The sequence below is a fragment of the Clupea harengus genome, chromosome 14 (assembly GCF_900700415.2).
Source record: "Clupea harengus chromosome 14, Ch_v2.0.2, whole genome shotgun sequence".
Taxonomy (NCBI): domain Eukaryota; kingdom Metazoa; phylum Chordata; class Actinopteri; order Clupeiformes; family Clupeidae; genus Clupea; species Clupea harengus.
In genome coordinates, this window is record NC_045165.1 from 23,345,482 (window position 1) to 23,360,473 (window position 14,992).

Consider the following 14,992-nt stretch of genomic DNA (forward strand, 5'->3'; position numbering starts at 1 on the left):
TACGCCTAGAATGAAGGAATTGCACTTACACAAACAACATTGGGAACAGACCAGCATTGGCAAACAAAACCAAGAATAGCTTGATATTTTTTATAATTAATATTTGGTAGGCCAGCTGATATTAAATGTTTTCCTCCGTGGGTACACGTGAAGAAAGATGCATGTCATCTTTTTTTGTATTATTACCTCACTGAATAGTAGCTGATTCATTCCTATATAAAGGTAGGCTACTGAGTAGTAGTAGATTATAGACCACAACATATGCATGGCCCAGAGTGCTCGACAATCTAAAGTATTGGTGGATTAGAAATAAAAAATGAGTGGAAGACATCTGTATATTTTCTGATAGGCAGACCACCTGACACTGTAGATAACATTAATGCTGTTTATGAAGCCTAATTGGTAAATAGCCTAATATGTCAGCAGGGCTTGTGTGATATTGCCATCAAGTGGCCGGACACTGAGGGCAGTCTACAACCTGTCTGAAGCCGTCCAGTCTTGTCAAATTGCAATACTAAATAAGTGCTTTAAAAAAAAAAAAAGGATCTCGTGGACATCTCAATGCGAGACTGACTATTCAAATCCCACCTATCAGTGAAACCATTTCCTTTTCTTTTGTCAAATTGCAACAACGTGGTCATCATTGGCTAGTTGTGGAAGACAAGCGGAACTACAACTACCAGAGAGTGAATTGCGCATGCCCAACAGTTCAAATTTACGTCATCAAAACGCAGGAAACGGTGGAGCTATGTTGACGTCCAAAACAAAAATTGTTCTCTGAAAATCTTCGTCGGCTTATCGCCATCGACTACCACATCGGCAGGAAGGTCAATCGTCAGGAGACTGGTTAGGAAGAGAAAGTAGGAGTCAACACGGGTGGAAGTACCTTGTCCACTTTCGGTTATTTTCTTGGGATTAAGAGGAGTTTTCGTTGTCTAACATTAGCTAGCAAGTTAGCATTATCGTAGTTAACGGTAGCTAGCGAGGCAGGTTACTGCGTGAAGTTGGCATTCGAGCACGTTAGTCATTTGGCTTGCTCACAACTCACTTGCCAAGGCCCAGCAATCTAACAAAACGTGCTAGTGTGGAAGTATAGTTACTAACTGGATGGTCTCAATCATCTGGTAAACGTAGTTTTATTCGGCAAGAAACAACTACGCAATTTTGGATTTTTAGTGCTCTGGGGCCTCTGCTAGCTAGCTAACTATGGCGTGTGGAGCTACTTTGAAAAGGACAATGGATTTTGATCCTTTGATGAATCCCGCATCACCCAAAAGGAGGAGGTGTATTCCTGTATCGCCATCGTCGTCTTCACCAAGGAAATACCTGCGAAATGAACCCTCACCATTCGGAGAAGTCTCCTCTAAACTTACAACAGGTTGGTAGCTAGATAACCAAGCTAGCATAGTTTGCTAATGCTATGGTATGGTTGTTTCAGTTAACCTACTCGAAACGTTGTCGTTACCTTGGGTTAACTAGTCGGCTGGTTACCATCTGTGATTGTGAGTTAAAGTTTACAAAAAATACATTACTTACGACTATAGGGTTGTTAACTAGTGTTAAAACTACCAGGTCCTTTCTAACTACGTTATCATAGCGAACTACTCTCGTCTTCAGCGTAGAAACTGGGCCTATCGTGCTACTTGATTAGCTGACTAGGTAGGTCACGCTCGTTAGCTAACTTATATATTTCAAAGAGCTTAAGGTTAAAATAGGCCAGTGTTAATATATCTAGTAAATTATATATCCGTTTTAAGTATATCCATAGTCTAATTAGATATGATTACGTTAGTCTAACTTGGCTATTAAACCGCGGCACTTGTGTAACTGAAGATATTCTTTGGCTTTTTCTCAGGACTAGTTAAATATTTCAGAACTGACGTTGCTTTTAATAAACTGCTGCATGAAGTAGCTGATAAGATTTTTCAAACTTGTGGTAATGGTAGCAGTACAAATGGCATGTAAATGTGCTCGTTGTAATTCGTACGGCAACACATTTCCCCATTGGTGTTAAGACCGATATTTCTGAGACCTTAAATAATCACGTTGTTGTTTTCTCACAGAGCAAATTCTTCATAACATTAAACAAGAGTACAAGAGGATGCAGAAAAGGAAGCATTTTGACGGTAGTTTTCAACCAACGGATGGCTGTTCACCTGAGTCACAGCCTGGTATGTCCATCCTAAGTGGCTGCAGTCTTCAAGGTATTTATAGTTTTTGTCATCGTAATCGAGTGGTTTAACTCTATTAAATATGTTGGTGAGAATGTTTTTTGTTTCGTTTTTAAAGGTGCATCCTCAGGTTCGGTCTCTCCATCAAGGAAAGAGCAGCCGTTATTCACTCTTAGGCAGGTGGGCATGATCTGTGAGCGTCTAATTAAGGAGCGGGAGGAGAAAGTTCGTGAAGAGTACGAGGAGATGATGACTACCAAACTGGCAGGTGCGCATTTAGGTGTCAAGGTGCCAAAAAATTGTGCTCTGTACATCTTGATGGATCGTTGTAAGTTGTGGAATTGTAATGTTTTACAGAACAATATGATACCTTCGTGAAGTTCACTCATGATCAGTTAATGCGACGCTTTGAGGAGCAACCTGCTAGTTGTGAGTACCTAATTTCTTAACATCACACAGTTGCAGCATAAGTTTAGACTTTCTTTTTTTGTTTAACCCCCGTACATCATGGTATTAATTGCCTTGCATGCTGATGAATAGTGGTTTTAATTTGCAGTGACTCAAGACTTGATTTCCTTAAGTTTGAAATTCTTTTTTTAATGTTACTTATTTTTTAGTACAGTACTTTTATATATGTGTGTGTGTGTGTAATTTTATCTAAAATGTTCGGATGGGGATAATTCACACGTACTTATTGTGTGTGTGTTTATAAGCTACGTGTGTGTTGTCATTCATGTGAGCTGCTGTAGCACTGAAATTTTCCTTTGGGGATAAATAAACTAGTCTTATCAGTTAAGTTTACCTTGAACATTACAATGTATACATTACATTCGAAATATTAGGTGATGATAATTAAGTTATTATTTATAATTAAGCATATTTCATTATAATGTATTATATGGAAACTGAAATGAGACACACACCTTACCTTCTGCGTGGGTGTGATCAACGCCGAAATGGCCAAATAGGACCTGGGGCGGTCTTCCCATTATCAATAGCTGGGTTTCCCTACAACTTTTTAATGTTCATTGTCACCATCAGAATTAGAATCCTGACTAAAAACGCTTGAAATTAGCATAGAATCCTCTAAACTGAATTTTTTTAATCGATTCGCTAGTAGTGAAGGAGTGGCGGTGGATTAACTCCCGATTCGCAAAAGGTATAAACATATAATCCATAGTTTATGGAAACGAGTTGACTCGCATAAATTCGCATTTTTATCAGGTGTTTACGTTAAAGTTTCCCTGACGATTATACGTTCTGTTTCCACAGCTGTTCACAACGCCTTGATTAGGAGGGTGTCCATTTTTTATTCGCATAACAGCGCAAAGATTCGCATTTTCTTTAGCCGACTTTTCGTGAAGGCCCTTGAAATGTGCAAATGAGTTGGGTGGAGACCCAGCTAATTACATGGGCAATGGCATAGACCATCGGTTCCCCAACTGGGGTACGCGTACCCCCAGGGGTACGCGAAGTGGTTCAGGGGGTACGCGGGGAGAAAATTTCCGCGATAACAGAAAACGGACGGAATTCGCAGAATGTACCGTTTGAAACACAATTGCAACTTTCAGACGGAAACATCATTTTGTGGATCAAAATCGCCCAAATTCCCCTGTATTTTGTCCTGCAAGGCTGTATTTCTTTCTTATAAACACAACAACGATCGCAACGATGAACAAGCATTAATTAGAAAACAAAACCACTGAGAAAATGTCACGTCTGTGCTGAACTCCGCTCCGGCCACGCCCCCCTATTCAACACAGACCTCCGTAGCCTGTCAAATGAATTCGCTCATCTTCCCAATCGCCTGCAAATAATTTTTTTTTTTAGTCTTCTGTTCTGTTGATGGCTGGCAAACAACAACCTTAGAAGGTTTGGGTCACTTGTGGCACATATTATTCACTCATTTTAAGCCATCAATCTACCTCTTAACAAAATGAGCCGAAACGGATTGAAAAGGAATTAAAGTAAAAGGTGAAAAGGAAAACTTTTTGTTTCAACGGGGGGGGGGGGGGGGGGGGGGGGGGGGTGTGTGTGGGCTGTTGGAGATTAAATGCAGCTGGAGATTAAATGTCTGAAGGGGTACGGGACTGTAAAAAGTTTGGGAACCACTGGCATAGACAATCTCCCATTCTTTGTCAGAGACGTCAGTGGCATAGATCACCAATGATGGGTAGGGGAGCGGGTCTATTTTGCCACCAGTCTTCTCAGAGATTCTGATATAAACTAGGCACAGCCCATGTTGCTGGCATAGGTCAGATTCACATTCAACCCGTTCTTCATCAGTGTTATCTGGGATATGAATTTTGTCAGCTGAACTGTTCATTCTCAATTGAGCGATTACTATAATCTGCGCTGAAAAGAAGTCAGTGTTCTGAGTGATGGATCGGTCCCTGCAGGATTTGTGTGTTCGGGTCGTTGTGCAACTTCAGAGCTTCAGGCTTCAACTGTGTCGACCCCTTAACAAGTTTAGAGTAGGCTGCAATGGATGGGCCACACTGCCTCCCACAGATACTGCGTTTGTCATTGTGGTTGAAAGTAATACTTTTTCTTCACCGTCTGTCAGACTCTCCCTGCAACCCGTACTCTAATCATCACTTGTGTCTTGAGTCGGGACGGGTCATTGGTCCTCTCCACCAGCCTCCTCCTCTCAAACGTTTTACTGACCGCTTTCCTTTTTGGAACACGGTAACAGCTAAATGCATTGTTCCGCGCGTTTCATCATCAGTATATATAGCTGATGAAATGCATGTAGGGGGAGTGACTGAGCTAGGTGAAGAAGTAGTAGTAGTGCCTGAAGCAGTACCTATGTCGGGGTGCACCTAAACAACCATGTTGCACCATTGCGACCATATGAAGTTTTAACTCGCACACACTCAAAAAGTGGTCCTATAAGACCTTTTTGGTTGCAGTCTGAAGCCCTGAACGACAATAAAATGCTTTGTGCTCTTCTCTTTTTTTTTTTTAAAGATGTTTCCTGAGACAGACCCATCCACCACCAGGACACAAGCTGATGTACTGCTGTGACTGATTTGAATTATTCTCTGATGACGTCAATGCCAGAGATTGTGTTTGATTGCAAATAAAAAGTGCCATATTTCACTTGTTGGCAAAGGCTACTTAAAAGCTTCAGTCAGTGGTATACACCCTTTCCTAAGCATTTAGGTGCCTCTTGGTGTAAAGCTATGTTTTGGACCCTTCCTGATTTTTCTACCAGTGGCCTACCTATCACTTGCTGTAAAAGCCTTTTTTTCTCAGATTTTATTTAGTCTTGGCATTCCACATCCTTTGTGTTTTATATTATTTTTGTTACTTGTATATCAAAGTTATTCAGAATGCCATGTAACATTTACTGATCAGCCATTTTTAATGAATACAGGTTGTTATAATCAGAAAGTGAAAGGTATCACAGGTCAGTTTTTTTTTTGTTTTTTTATAATTAAGGGCAATACATAGTTTGTAACAGAAACAAGTATTGTGTGGGTCATTTTTGGTTCAAGCCCGTGGTTGCTTTCTCTATTCAAGTCTCACTTCTAAGTAACAGCAATGAAGATTGATTATTGCCGTTTTGGGTAGTGTGAGCCTTAAATACATTGTACTGTAACACACAAGCAATTACTAGAAAACATCACCACATCACACAATACCATCTCATATTTATTTTGATCTTTATCCTGTTCATTTTTTTCCTGCTTACATAGTTGAAATGTAAACAATAAAACTTTTTAATACAGATTTCCACCCAGCACTTGTCGTAATTTGCCATTGAGTCTTTTGATAGAACTGGAACTACAGCTTAGCAGCCTCCCCAAGTCAGTCGTGCTACATGGTCAGTCTTCATCTTGGTGGACTTCACAAATCCCAGGAACTCCAGCTCTGACACCGCTTGGATGAATCGAGCACTTAAAACAAGCAGTGAAGGAACAGCAATGGTAGGGGGAATCCAAGGGCATTTAACAAACTAGTTCTAAAGAAATCACTTGAATATTTCAGTTCTGTATCTATACTAAGTGGGCTTTAGAAAAATAGTGAGTGGTATTCAGCAGGAAAATTAACACATTTCTTAAGTACAATTCAGGTCTGAGAACTAGGCAGTAGACTTAAAATGTTAATGCAACTCTTGTTACTGTCATATGGCTTAATGGACAACAGAACACGGTATAGTTTTCAAAAGGATACTGCTTTAGTTCATCCACCTTGCCATAATCACTGGAATCAGGATCTTTACCCTCTGCTGCACTGACAACTGTGGAATACGCCTAAAAACACCCACCAGTTACTTTTCCAGCATGTTTTAAGGTAATTCCAGTTACTTAAGGCATGTCAACACAGAAACATGGGTCACTTGAACAGAAGAATGTCAAAACAGCATATTTAAATCTTGGATCAAACCTACCTCCAGCCAGTCAAAAAGGTTAATTAGCCTCCCACACTCAAGGTGGAGTTTGTGCACAATGCAGATGTCAGGGGCTGCGTTAGAGAACGTGCCACTGTCGGTCTTCAGACCTTCATGCTGTACAAGAACACACAGCAATTACTTCTGGCTGTGAGCGCAAAAAGAACTGCAACTGACCCAAATCTATTTGCTTGGTTTACCTGTAAGTAATAGTACGGGTGACTGAGGGCGGTCTGAATGGAGGTACGAGGGGTGGCATTGAGATGTCTCCGGAGGACCCCAGAAGAACCGTAATAGCACACCTCATTCAATGGCTGTGACTCAGGCGGAACCAGGTGCGCTCTGCAAATGGATATAATACAATCTATTGTGCTCTGTATATAAACACAAGAACACGGCCTGATTAGTTCTTAGCTGGTTTTGTTGGATGTATGTTAATGCCTACCTTACAAGACTGTCGACAAATTCCAGAATTTGATTTCGGAGCACCTCGAAAGGAGTCATCTTCTTGGTTCTTCTGGTTTCCTTCCTCTCTAGAAGAGTCTGATTGAAAGATAGAACATATTGAATCTCATGTAAAAAAAATTTAAAAAAAAAGCTGTTACCTATTTCTACCATAATATCCATTATACCTTCTGAAGTTGGAAAAGGTCAGTTTTCTTCTGGAGATCCTTTTCTGGTGAAACCGCCTCTTGCATTACCTCCTCTGCTGAGAGAGCTAATAAAAGATAAATGGAGACGGTTGGGGATGTTTCAGAGTAATTGTACAATTGAAGATGATGAAAAGGTGAACAGTCATTACATGTGAAACTACTGTAAACGTACTGTCAAGTTGGTCAAATTTTGCTAAGTAGTTCTGCAGCTGTCCAAGAGCAGCTTTCATTTTCTTTGACTTGCTGGAACTCAGAATGACCACACACTTCTGCAAAAGTGCAACAAGTTCATCTTTGGCCATCAATCTGTAAAAGGACACAATTGTTGCCTCAAGAAAGTATCCACATTGTGTCTTATCAAACACTGTATAACCACCATGTCTTACTTAAGGAGCTGCATTGCAGAGTCATACTCTTCAGTCTCCCAAACATTCTTCTCCAGACAGGATATGTGTATCTCTCTGATCTGAAAATATAAAAGAACCAGTCTATTGGAGAGTGCAAAACACGTTTAGTATCGTTTATTTTTTCCCACTCAAAGCTTTTTTTGTTTTGTTTTAGCCAAACTGTACCTGTTTCCCCAAGGGGTACTTGGGCAGCGAGGATGTCAAAGTATGGAGACATCTGAGGATGGGGTAGTAGTTCTTGTGATACTTCCTGAGGGCTTTCATCAAAATCTTACACACTTCCTGGAAATTTTTCCAAAGGCAGCAAGGTCAATATTCTGAGCAGTTTTGAAATGACCAACAAACTATTCCATTAATAGAGGTATTCAGTCACCTTTACACACCCATCATTGGTCAGCAGCTCAACTTGTTTTTGTGGCTCCTGATTTTCCACATACCTGCAGAGAGAGCGAGAAAGAGATGGGTAGGGTTACCTAATGCTTAACATTTTGGTTAAAGCAACATAACAGGAAAACCACAGTCTACCCAGATTCACCAAGTCCTGAAAGCAAAATATTCCAACATGCATTCACCACGCAATAACTTTCTTGGTATAACTGTACATCAAACTATAGTACTGAATAATAATGTGAACACACATCCGGAAGCAATTAGCTTAATTCTGGCAGGTAAATGCATCAGTTTTGACCTAAAGTGGTATTACCAGGACATCAGTGTATTTGACATTGCAACTTCTAATTTGGTGTAATTTCAATTAAACATTCAAGCTGTCCTGCCATAGATGTAATCCATAGAGGTAAAAACTGAAATTCAGCTAGTTTTGATCAGCTGAAAAAATTGCAGCAGAGCAGAGGACCACAGGTTTTAGTTTTGGTTTTTTTGCGCCATGAAGAAAATAAATAAATAAAAAATAACAGTGGATAGGCCCCAAATCACCCCAGAGAAATAAATGTACCAGCACACAGTGTGCGGTAAACACAAGTGAAGAGAAATAGGGTGGTCTGCTTTACCTGTTTTAAGGTTGCTAATACGCTATTTATGGTCACCTTATATCAGATAAACCCAGAGAAGGCCGATAGTTTTCCTATAGATTATGCCTGCCTCGTAAAAATAAAACAGAACTGGCACAATAAACGCAGTTGCCAGTATGCGATCACCAACAACGCTACACTGAATCCGAGCTTCATTACATCAATAATTATTCTAATTTAATATGATAAAAACCACTGCCCCCTCAAGAATAGATGATCAGTCTAACGATCTACGATGCATCAGCAGTTACATTTCCAGCACAGTTTGAAGCCTCCTCCCCAAGCTCCCACACAGACAGCTACAGCTGTAGAGTTGAGCCTTCAACGCACTACTGAGGTGATAAATTCAGCGACTACTTTAGATGGAGTTACAAAGAAATATGCTTCACAATCTATTTAGTCAAAAACCGTCATAACACCAAACCTGATTTAGATTAATTAGATTACATTTTCTATCTATTGGCACTTAAGCCTGTTTCACACTGCCTGCATGGCGTGTGCGGTGCGGCTGCGTTACCTGTTGATTTTCATTTCGCTTCCTATGTTAACAGGTTAGAGCATGCACACTGCCTGCGGGAGATGCACGGCTCAGATTCGGCATGGCGCCTATTTTTCATGCGTGAGGAAAGCAGTTCTCAGCAGAAATAGACAGTAAAAGATGTTTTAATAATCATATTGACATCATATGAGCAGCATTACATAAACTGACACCTTTCACTGCAGTTCCGATGTCCAGGCTATAGGTCACAGACATGACAGAAAAAATCTTATATTTTTTAACCATTTTATCAGCTGAAAGGGGAAAGTGGAAGATACAGGTGTACTATACAGTAACACAATGTAGGCTACAATTACATTATAATCAATACGTTTTCAGTTGCGCTCTCTCCCTTTCCCTCTCGCACTTTTGCTCTGAACGAAGGTAACACAAGTCACGTGACTGATTCCTGGTTACAACTGGTCAACTTCCTGGTCTTTACTTTTCGGACCACTCATCAACAATGGATGACACCAAGCTGATTGTGTACTGATGCCCATTATCATAGGCAAACTAAATGCAAAAAGATAGGGCTGGCAGTAGCAGCGCCGCAGCAGAAACGTCTGCGGTGTGAATAAGCACATGCAACCAAGACACAGCAGTACCACAATGCAGGCCCCAGGCACACAACCCAGGCATTGGGGTGCGGTAAAGGCTTTGAAGGGCAGAACTCACACTCACACTAAACGTGTTTCTGCTTATTCTCGTCCAGTTTAAATGAATCAGCTGAGGGCAGGTGCCAACAATGGTCTCCGATTTTGACATAGCATGGATGGTGTTGTTCATTAACATCAACTACACCGCCCGGTCTCTAGTTGTACCTCATAAAGGATGGCAGCTGTCGGATCCTCTCCACCTCCTGGTGGCTGAGTTTCTGGGCGTGATCCAGAGCCTCCTTTTTGGGGCAGCACAGCACACTGAGGGGCTGGGAGTGGAAGTGCTCGACCAGGGCCAGCTGAGCAGGGCACAGCAATCACAGATGCAACATTCTAAGTATGCCATCCATCTGAACCATATATGCCAGAATTTACTTTGTAAGGCTGTGTTAGTCTTGTACAAAGTTCTTAAGCAGTACTCACCTGAAGGCCCTTAATGAAATTGCGGACCGAAAAGTCGTGGTAGAGAAAAATGCTCACTAGCACCTGCAGTACCTTGCCAGAGAGCTTGAAGGGGAACTCTGTATTCAGAACCAGCTGAAAGAGAAATGATTTTAGAAAGTTATTATTGTGCATCAGGCACAAAACTATACACACAGAAATGAGGCCTCAATTGGCTTAAAATTGATGCTGTCAAAAAGTGTACTCCAAAGAATCCTTAATTTCCTGTATCCATAGGCAAATCATACTGGCAGTCACCTTCCCTCATTTCAGCTGTGCTCTATTGTTTGACTGAAGCTAGATAACAGTATGATTTGAATCTCCCTAAGACCAAGGACAGGTGCATAAAGTCAGTCTGCAGAGTGTTCACAGCCATTTCGCCAGACAAAAAGAAGGGAGAACAAAACGACCAACAATGGTAACCTTGTCAACGACTGTGGCCAGGTGTTGTGTGCAGGACAGAGACTGAAAGAGCTCGATGCAGAGCAGAGAGGACACAGAGTGGGGCAGCATGTGCTGGATGGTGCTGGGAGACGTGGCAATTCCAAAGATGAACATCAAAGGGAGTTTCTGGATGTATCGACTGGAGAACACAAACAAGAAAAATACAGGGAGTTCAGCTTGAGGTCTCACACACACTTTCAGTCCTAGATCCTATGAGGAAATGAACTCAAGCCTTTTACTTTTGTTACATTCCAGAATACCTGCAAATCACAATGAAGTCCTGTAGTACCCGTGGGTTGAAGGCTTCAAGGTCTTTGAAAATGATTACTATGGGTGGCTTAGATATCATGTCTTTGGCCATCGAAGTACGTTTTTTGCCTGGAGAAGTTTCATATTTCTGCAAAACAAACAACAAAAAAACAACACTATGCATGATGCTCAAGAAAGTAATTCATGTAACTTAACATACTTCAAGTACTTCTTTTGTGAGTCTCCTGGAGTGTAAAAACAGGTGTTGTACTTTTGTTTTCCAATATATATATTTAAAGCCCTTTACCTAAATGTCGTAAATCAAAAAGGGAAAATCTTCAACACTCTTACCTTGGTTACTGAACTGTACCAATCACAGAGTGAACTGAGGGAGCAGTGCACCCTCTTTTGGTGGACGGGAGCACTGCGCTGACCTCCATCTTCGTCGTCGTCATCCACAGCCACATCTACTCCTATTAGTCTCTCCAGGACCTTCTGCATCAGGTGCTTTAGTGCTGAAGAGTGGCATGGGAGGACTTAATATCTTCACATCAACATTGATATGGGCTTTTAAAGTGTCTCAATCACTGAAACAACTAAACTGAGGTCAGCAAATTGAGTTCATATCATAACTCTGTTTTGTAATTTCAGAGCCTAAATCCAACTATTTGGACCACAAAGCATGCTTACATTCATATGGCACATTAGGGATCACACTTGGAGACAACAGACAGACAGAACAGTTAATGATGGGTTTAAAGCTTTTCATGGAAGCATTATGATAAGATAATGTTGAGAAACAGATGCCTTATTTAAAACAACACTGAGAAAATAAACATACAAAAGCAAACAAAAGTATGTAGCAACAAGAGCACACCTGTACACTCTTTGGCTTGCACAGAAACCACAAACGGAGTTACAGACTGCTGCAAGAGCACTGAAAGGCTCTGGAATGTCATGTCATGATCTGGTACATTCACTCCTGTAGAAGGAGAAAAAAGAAAATGTGTACTTTATCTTATTTTAGAAAACACACCAATTGAATTAACAATTATGATTTAATAATAGTAAGGATTGGTCTAAACTACACAATAAATCCTGAACTCTATTCCCTTTGCATGACAAACAGAACATTCAATTAACAAGAGGGTGATTTCAGCATTTTATGACAAACAAGTAGGATTATTTAATATATGTCAATTCTAAAATGCTGTTAGAAATAATCTGTGGATTGTGTATTGACTGGATTCTGGATTTGTCCTGAATTTAAATAAGTGATCAGGTCACATCTCTCCCTTCCCCTTCCTTACCCAGCACCAAGGCAGCAGTGGGGATCTCGCTGGCCCTCATAAGAGAGGCCCAGTCATTCATTTGGGACTGAAAGCTTGAGGCACATTTTTTGATGAACTCAAGCAGGCTATCCAAGATTTTCTTGTTGAGTTCATCCTGCAACATCTGTTGAGACATGACATTGAGACATTGTTACATGTAAACATTAAATGTCAAACTATTATTGCGTGTCATATTGCGTCATCATAAGCAGCATCAATATGCTGGTAGATGACTTAATAAAAGTGAGCAGCAAAATGTACAGATTAGACATGAAAATGGGCTGTCTGCACAAACTGTTCAGCTCCACCACGGTCATACCACCACAGAGTTCACTAGCTAGCCAGCACCTCTGTGCACTGCCATCAAATTGTGGAGTTCACAAAACAACCCAACAATGGACGCCAAGAAAACAAAGACATAATAGACTTCAGTAGACACCACGTGAAGACCACTGAACATCAACGGAGAAAACATCACATAACGGAGGGCCTCACGTGGACAACCAACACAACTGCACAGCAGTGGCTCGGTCTTCTAAGGGGAAAAAAACAACAAAACTGTCCATGCATCTGCTTGTGCATTTCTACCATTGTTCCATAAAGAGCAGACAAACATACTGCATCACAGCATGGTGCGCTAAGTGTTCAGCAGCAGACAAGAAAGCTCTACAGCACTTTGAGCTGCATTCTTTGTATGAAAAGTGCCACACAAATACAGTATTGTTTATTATTATGATCATTGCTGTATTATTATTATTATTATTATTATCTGCAGAGGATATCATTGGCCATTCCCTGTTCTCACTGAATTTACCTTATCGCCTTCTTGGAGATGCTACATGCAGTTAAGACCCACACCTCTGAATGATTGAAACGGTTTTTTTCCCCAAGAGCCATCTCTGAACTACACCTAACAAGAGCTGTCATCTCCTAGCCATCCCCTCTAACCATCACTGACTGACTGTCCATCAATACTTTTCCACAGTTACAGTATTCAAATTTCCATGTGCAACATTTCCGTTTTCATGTGCAACATCGACTACCAATGCAATATACAACTGCCACTTTATATTATATTTTTCCTTTTTTATGTATGCTACACTGTTTTTGTATTAATACACTGGTTCAACTGTACTTTTAAAAAAACTTTATCTATCTACCTTTTTTTTACCTGTATGTCTTTGTTAAAATGTCGTTGTACTGTATAATGACATTAAAGACATTCTTTTTGTATTCAAAATGTATCCATAGGACCCGCACTTAGGGCCAAAAAGAGGTCAACTTAATTTATATCGACAACCTGATCATAAGAACAAAGGCATTTATAATATGTCCAGGCATAGTACAACTACACAGACCCTATACAAGAATACAGTTGGATGAAGTGTGGCGGTTCATGTTTACCTCAGTCTCAGATTTCGTCATGTCCCAAAGTCTCTGACAGATGTTGACCCGTATTCTTGCCATTTCTCCATCGTCACTACCTTCAATGAAATAGTCTACTGCGAATGACACATTACACAAATCATAGTACTGTTCATTTCAGTTGAATTATCAACTCTCATGACTTCCCCTAACATTTATTGCCATAACGTCAATTTGACAAACCCAGCTGTAAAATCCAATAGTTTACATGAACTGTAAGTAGTCCTTCAGGAGTGCGATATCTTCCACAGCAACGCATTAACTAAGTTCGTTATAAGTTACTCACCAACATCGGAATTTTTCTTCCTCTTTTTAGAACTTGGCTTGAAAACAAAACAGCCCTGAGGATGACAACATACGGCACAGATGTAATTTTATCGTTTTGTTATATTAAGTTAATAGATTACACGGCCTGACTGTCTGCATTTAATCGCAACATATAAAAACGCTTGCTCAAACCGAAAAAGCTATAGAGGTAATGGTAGTTCACGTTTAGCCGCCGAACAAATGTTCTTACCTTCGATACAGAAGATGTTGCCATGTCTAGCGAATGCCCTTTAGATGGATACCAGCTGAAATGTCATTTGGTCAGTTCCTTATTTCATAAAATGTAACTGAGTACTTGCCTGAAACTTGCTAGCTAGCTCAGGTTCAATGAGTTTGCACGAACTCACATTGTTTATGCACTTCCTCGTAAGTTTCCCGCGGCTGTAAACGTCATGAGGAGAGAAGGCTATGCATGGATGTGATTGGTCGTTTTTTCTGTCACTTCTCTGTTGTTAAAATGTAATCAAATAATCGTCGAGTGGTCAAATGCTTCGAGTGAGGCTTCAAACATTTAATTTCTATCCAATATCATTGAAAAAAAAAATCCAAATGAAAGCCTTTATATCGTAACAAAATTATCTGATAAGCAATTACTCCAGATTTTTTTTTTTAGCCCTAGGCAGACTCTAGAACAGCTTTTAAAAATAATAATTCATTAATTAGTGAGTCTTTTTCACATTCAGCTCTCCACTAAACTGAACTGTATGCATAGACTACTCATGCATGTATGCACACTTCACTTCGCCTGTAAAAAGTGAGTGTATTTAAGTTATAATTGTATGTTCCATAGGCCTACATTAGTCACCTATCTTACATCCATTCACACTTTAATATAGTAATTTAAAATAGTAATCAGATTTTTCACCATTTACAGTCTAAAGGATGCAATGTACCGTTTGCAAGCTGTTGCTAAGATAGGAATT

General features: G+C 40.3%; 2 protein-coding genes across 4 annotated transcripts; one reads left to right on the forward strand and one right to left on the reverse strand.

Annotated features, from left to right (window-relative positions):
- Window positions 1-700: 700 nt before the first annotated feature.
- akirin2 (akirin 2) lies at window positions 701-5,906 on the forward strand. Its single transcript, XM_012823467.3, has 5 exons — window positions 701-1,378; window positions 2,064-2,204; window positions 2,290-2,439; window positions 2,529-2,600; window positions 5,142-5,906. Exons 1-5 carry the CDS (start codon window positions 1,207-1,209, stop codon window positions 5,150-5,152), a joined length of 546 nt encoding a protein of 181 aa, XP_012678921.1. The 5' UTR covers window positions 701-1,206; the 3' UTR covers window positions 5,153-5,906.
- orc3 (origin recognition complex, subunit 3) lies at window positions 5,811-14,965 on the reverse strand. Of its 3 annotated transcripts, none has more exons than XM_031581015.1 (20): window positions 14,260-14,965; window positions 14,029-14,083; window positions 13,722-13,801; window positions 12,297-12,441; window positions 11,864-11,968; window positions 11,338-11,501; window positions 10,998-11,134; window positions 10,717-10,876; window positions 10,276-10,389; window positions 10,018-10,151; window positions 8,001-8,064; window positions 7,793-7,909; window positions 7,607-7,686; window positions 7,393-7,526; window positions 7,200-7,285; window positions 7,013-7,110; window positions 6,768-6,909; window positions 6,568-6,684; window positions 6,351-6,430; window positions 5,811-6,073 (listed from the first exon to the last, which is right to left on the reverse strand). In XM_031581015.1, exons 1-20 carry the CDS (start codon window positions 14,281-14,283, stop codon window positions 5,968-5,970), a joined length of 2,142 nt encoding a protein of 713 aa, XP_031436875.1. In that variant the 5' UTR covers window positions 14,284-14,965; the 3' UTR covers window positions 5,811-5,967. The 3 variants fall into 3 exon arrangements, with proteins under 3 accessions (XP_031436875.1, XP_031436874.1, XP_012677982.1); XM_031581014.1 differs by having other exon boundaries at window positions 13,722-13,816; XM_012822528.2 differs by having other exon boundaries at window positions 13,722-13,819.
- Between the last annotated feature and the right edge of the window lie 27 nt (window positions 14,966-14,992).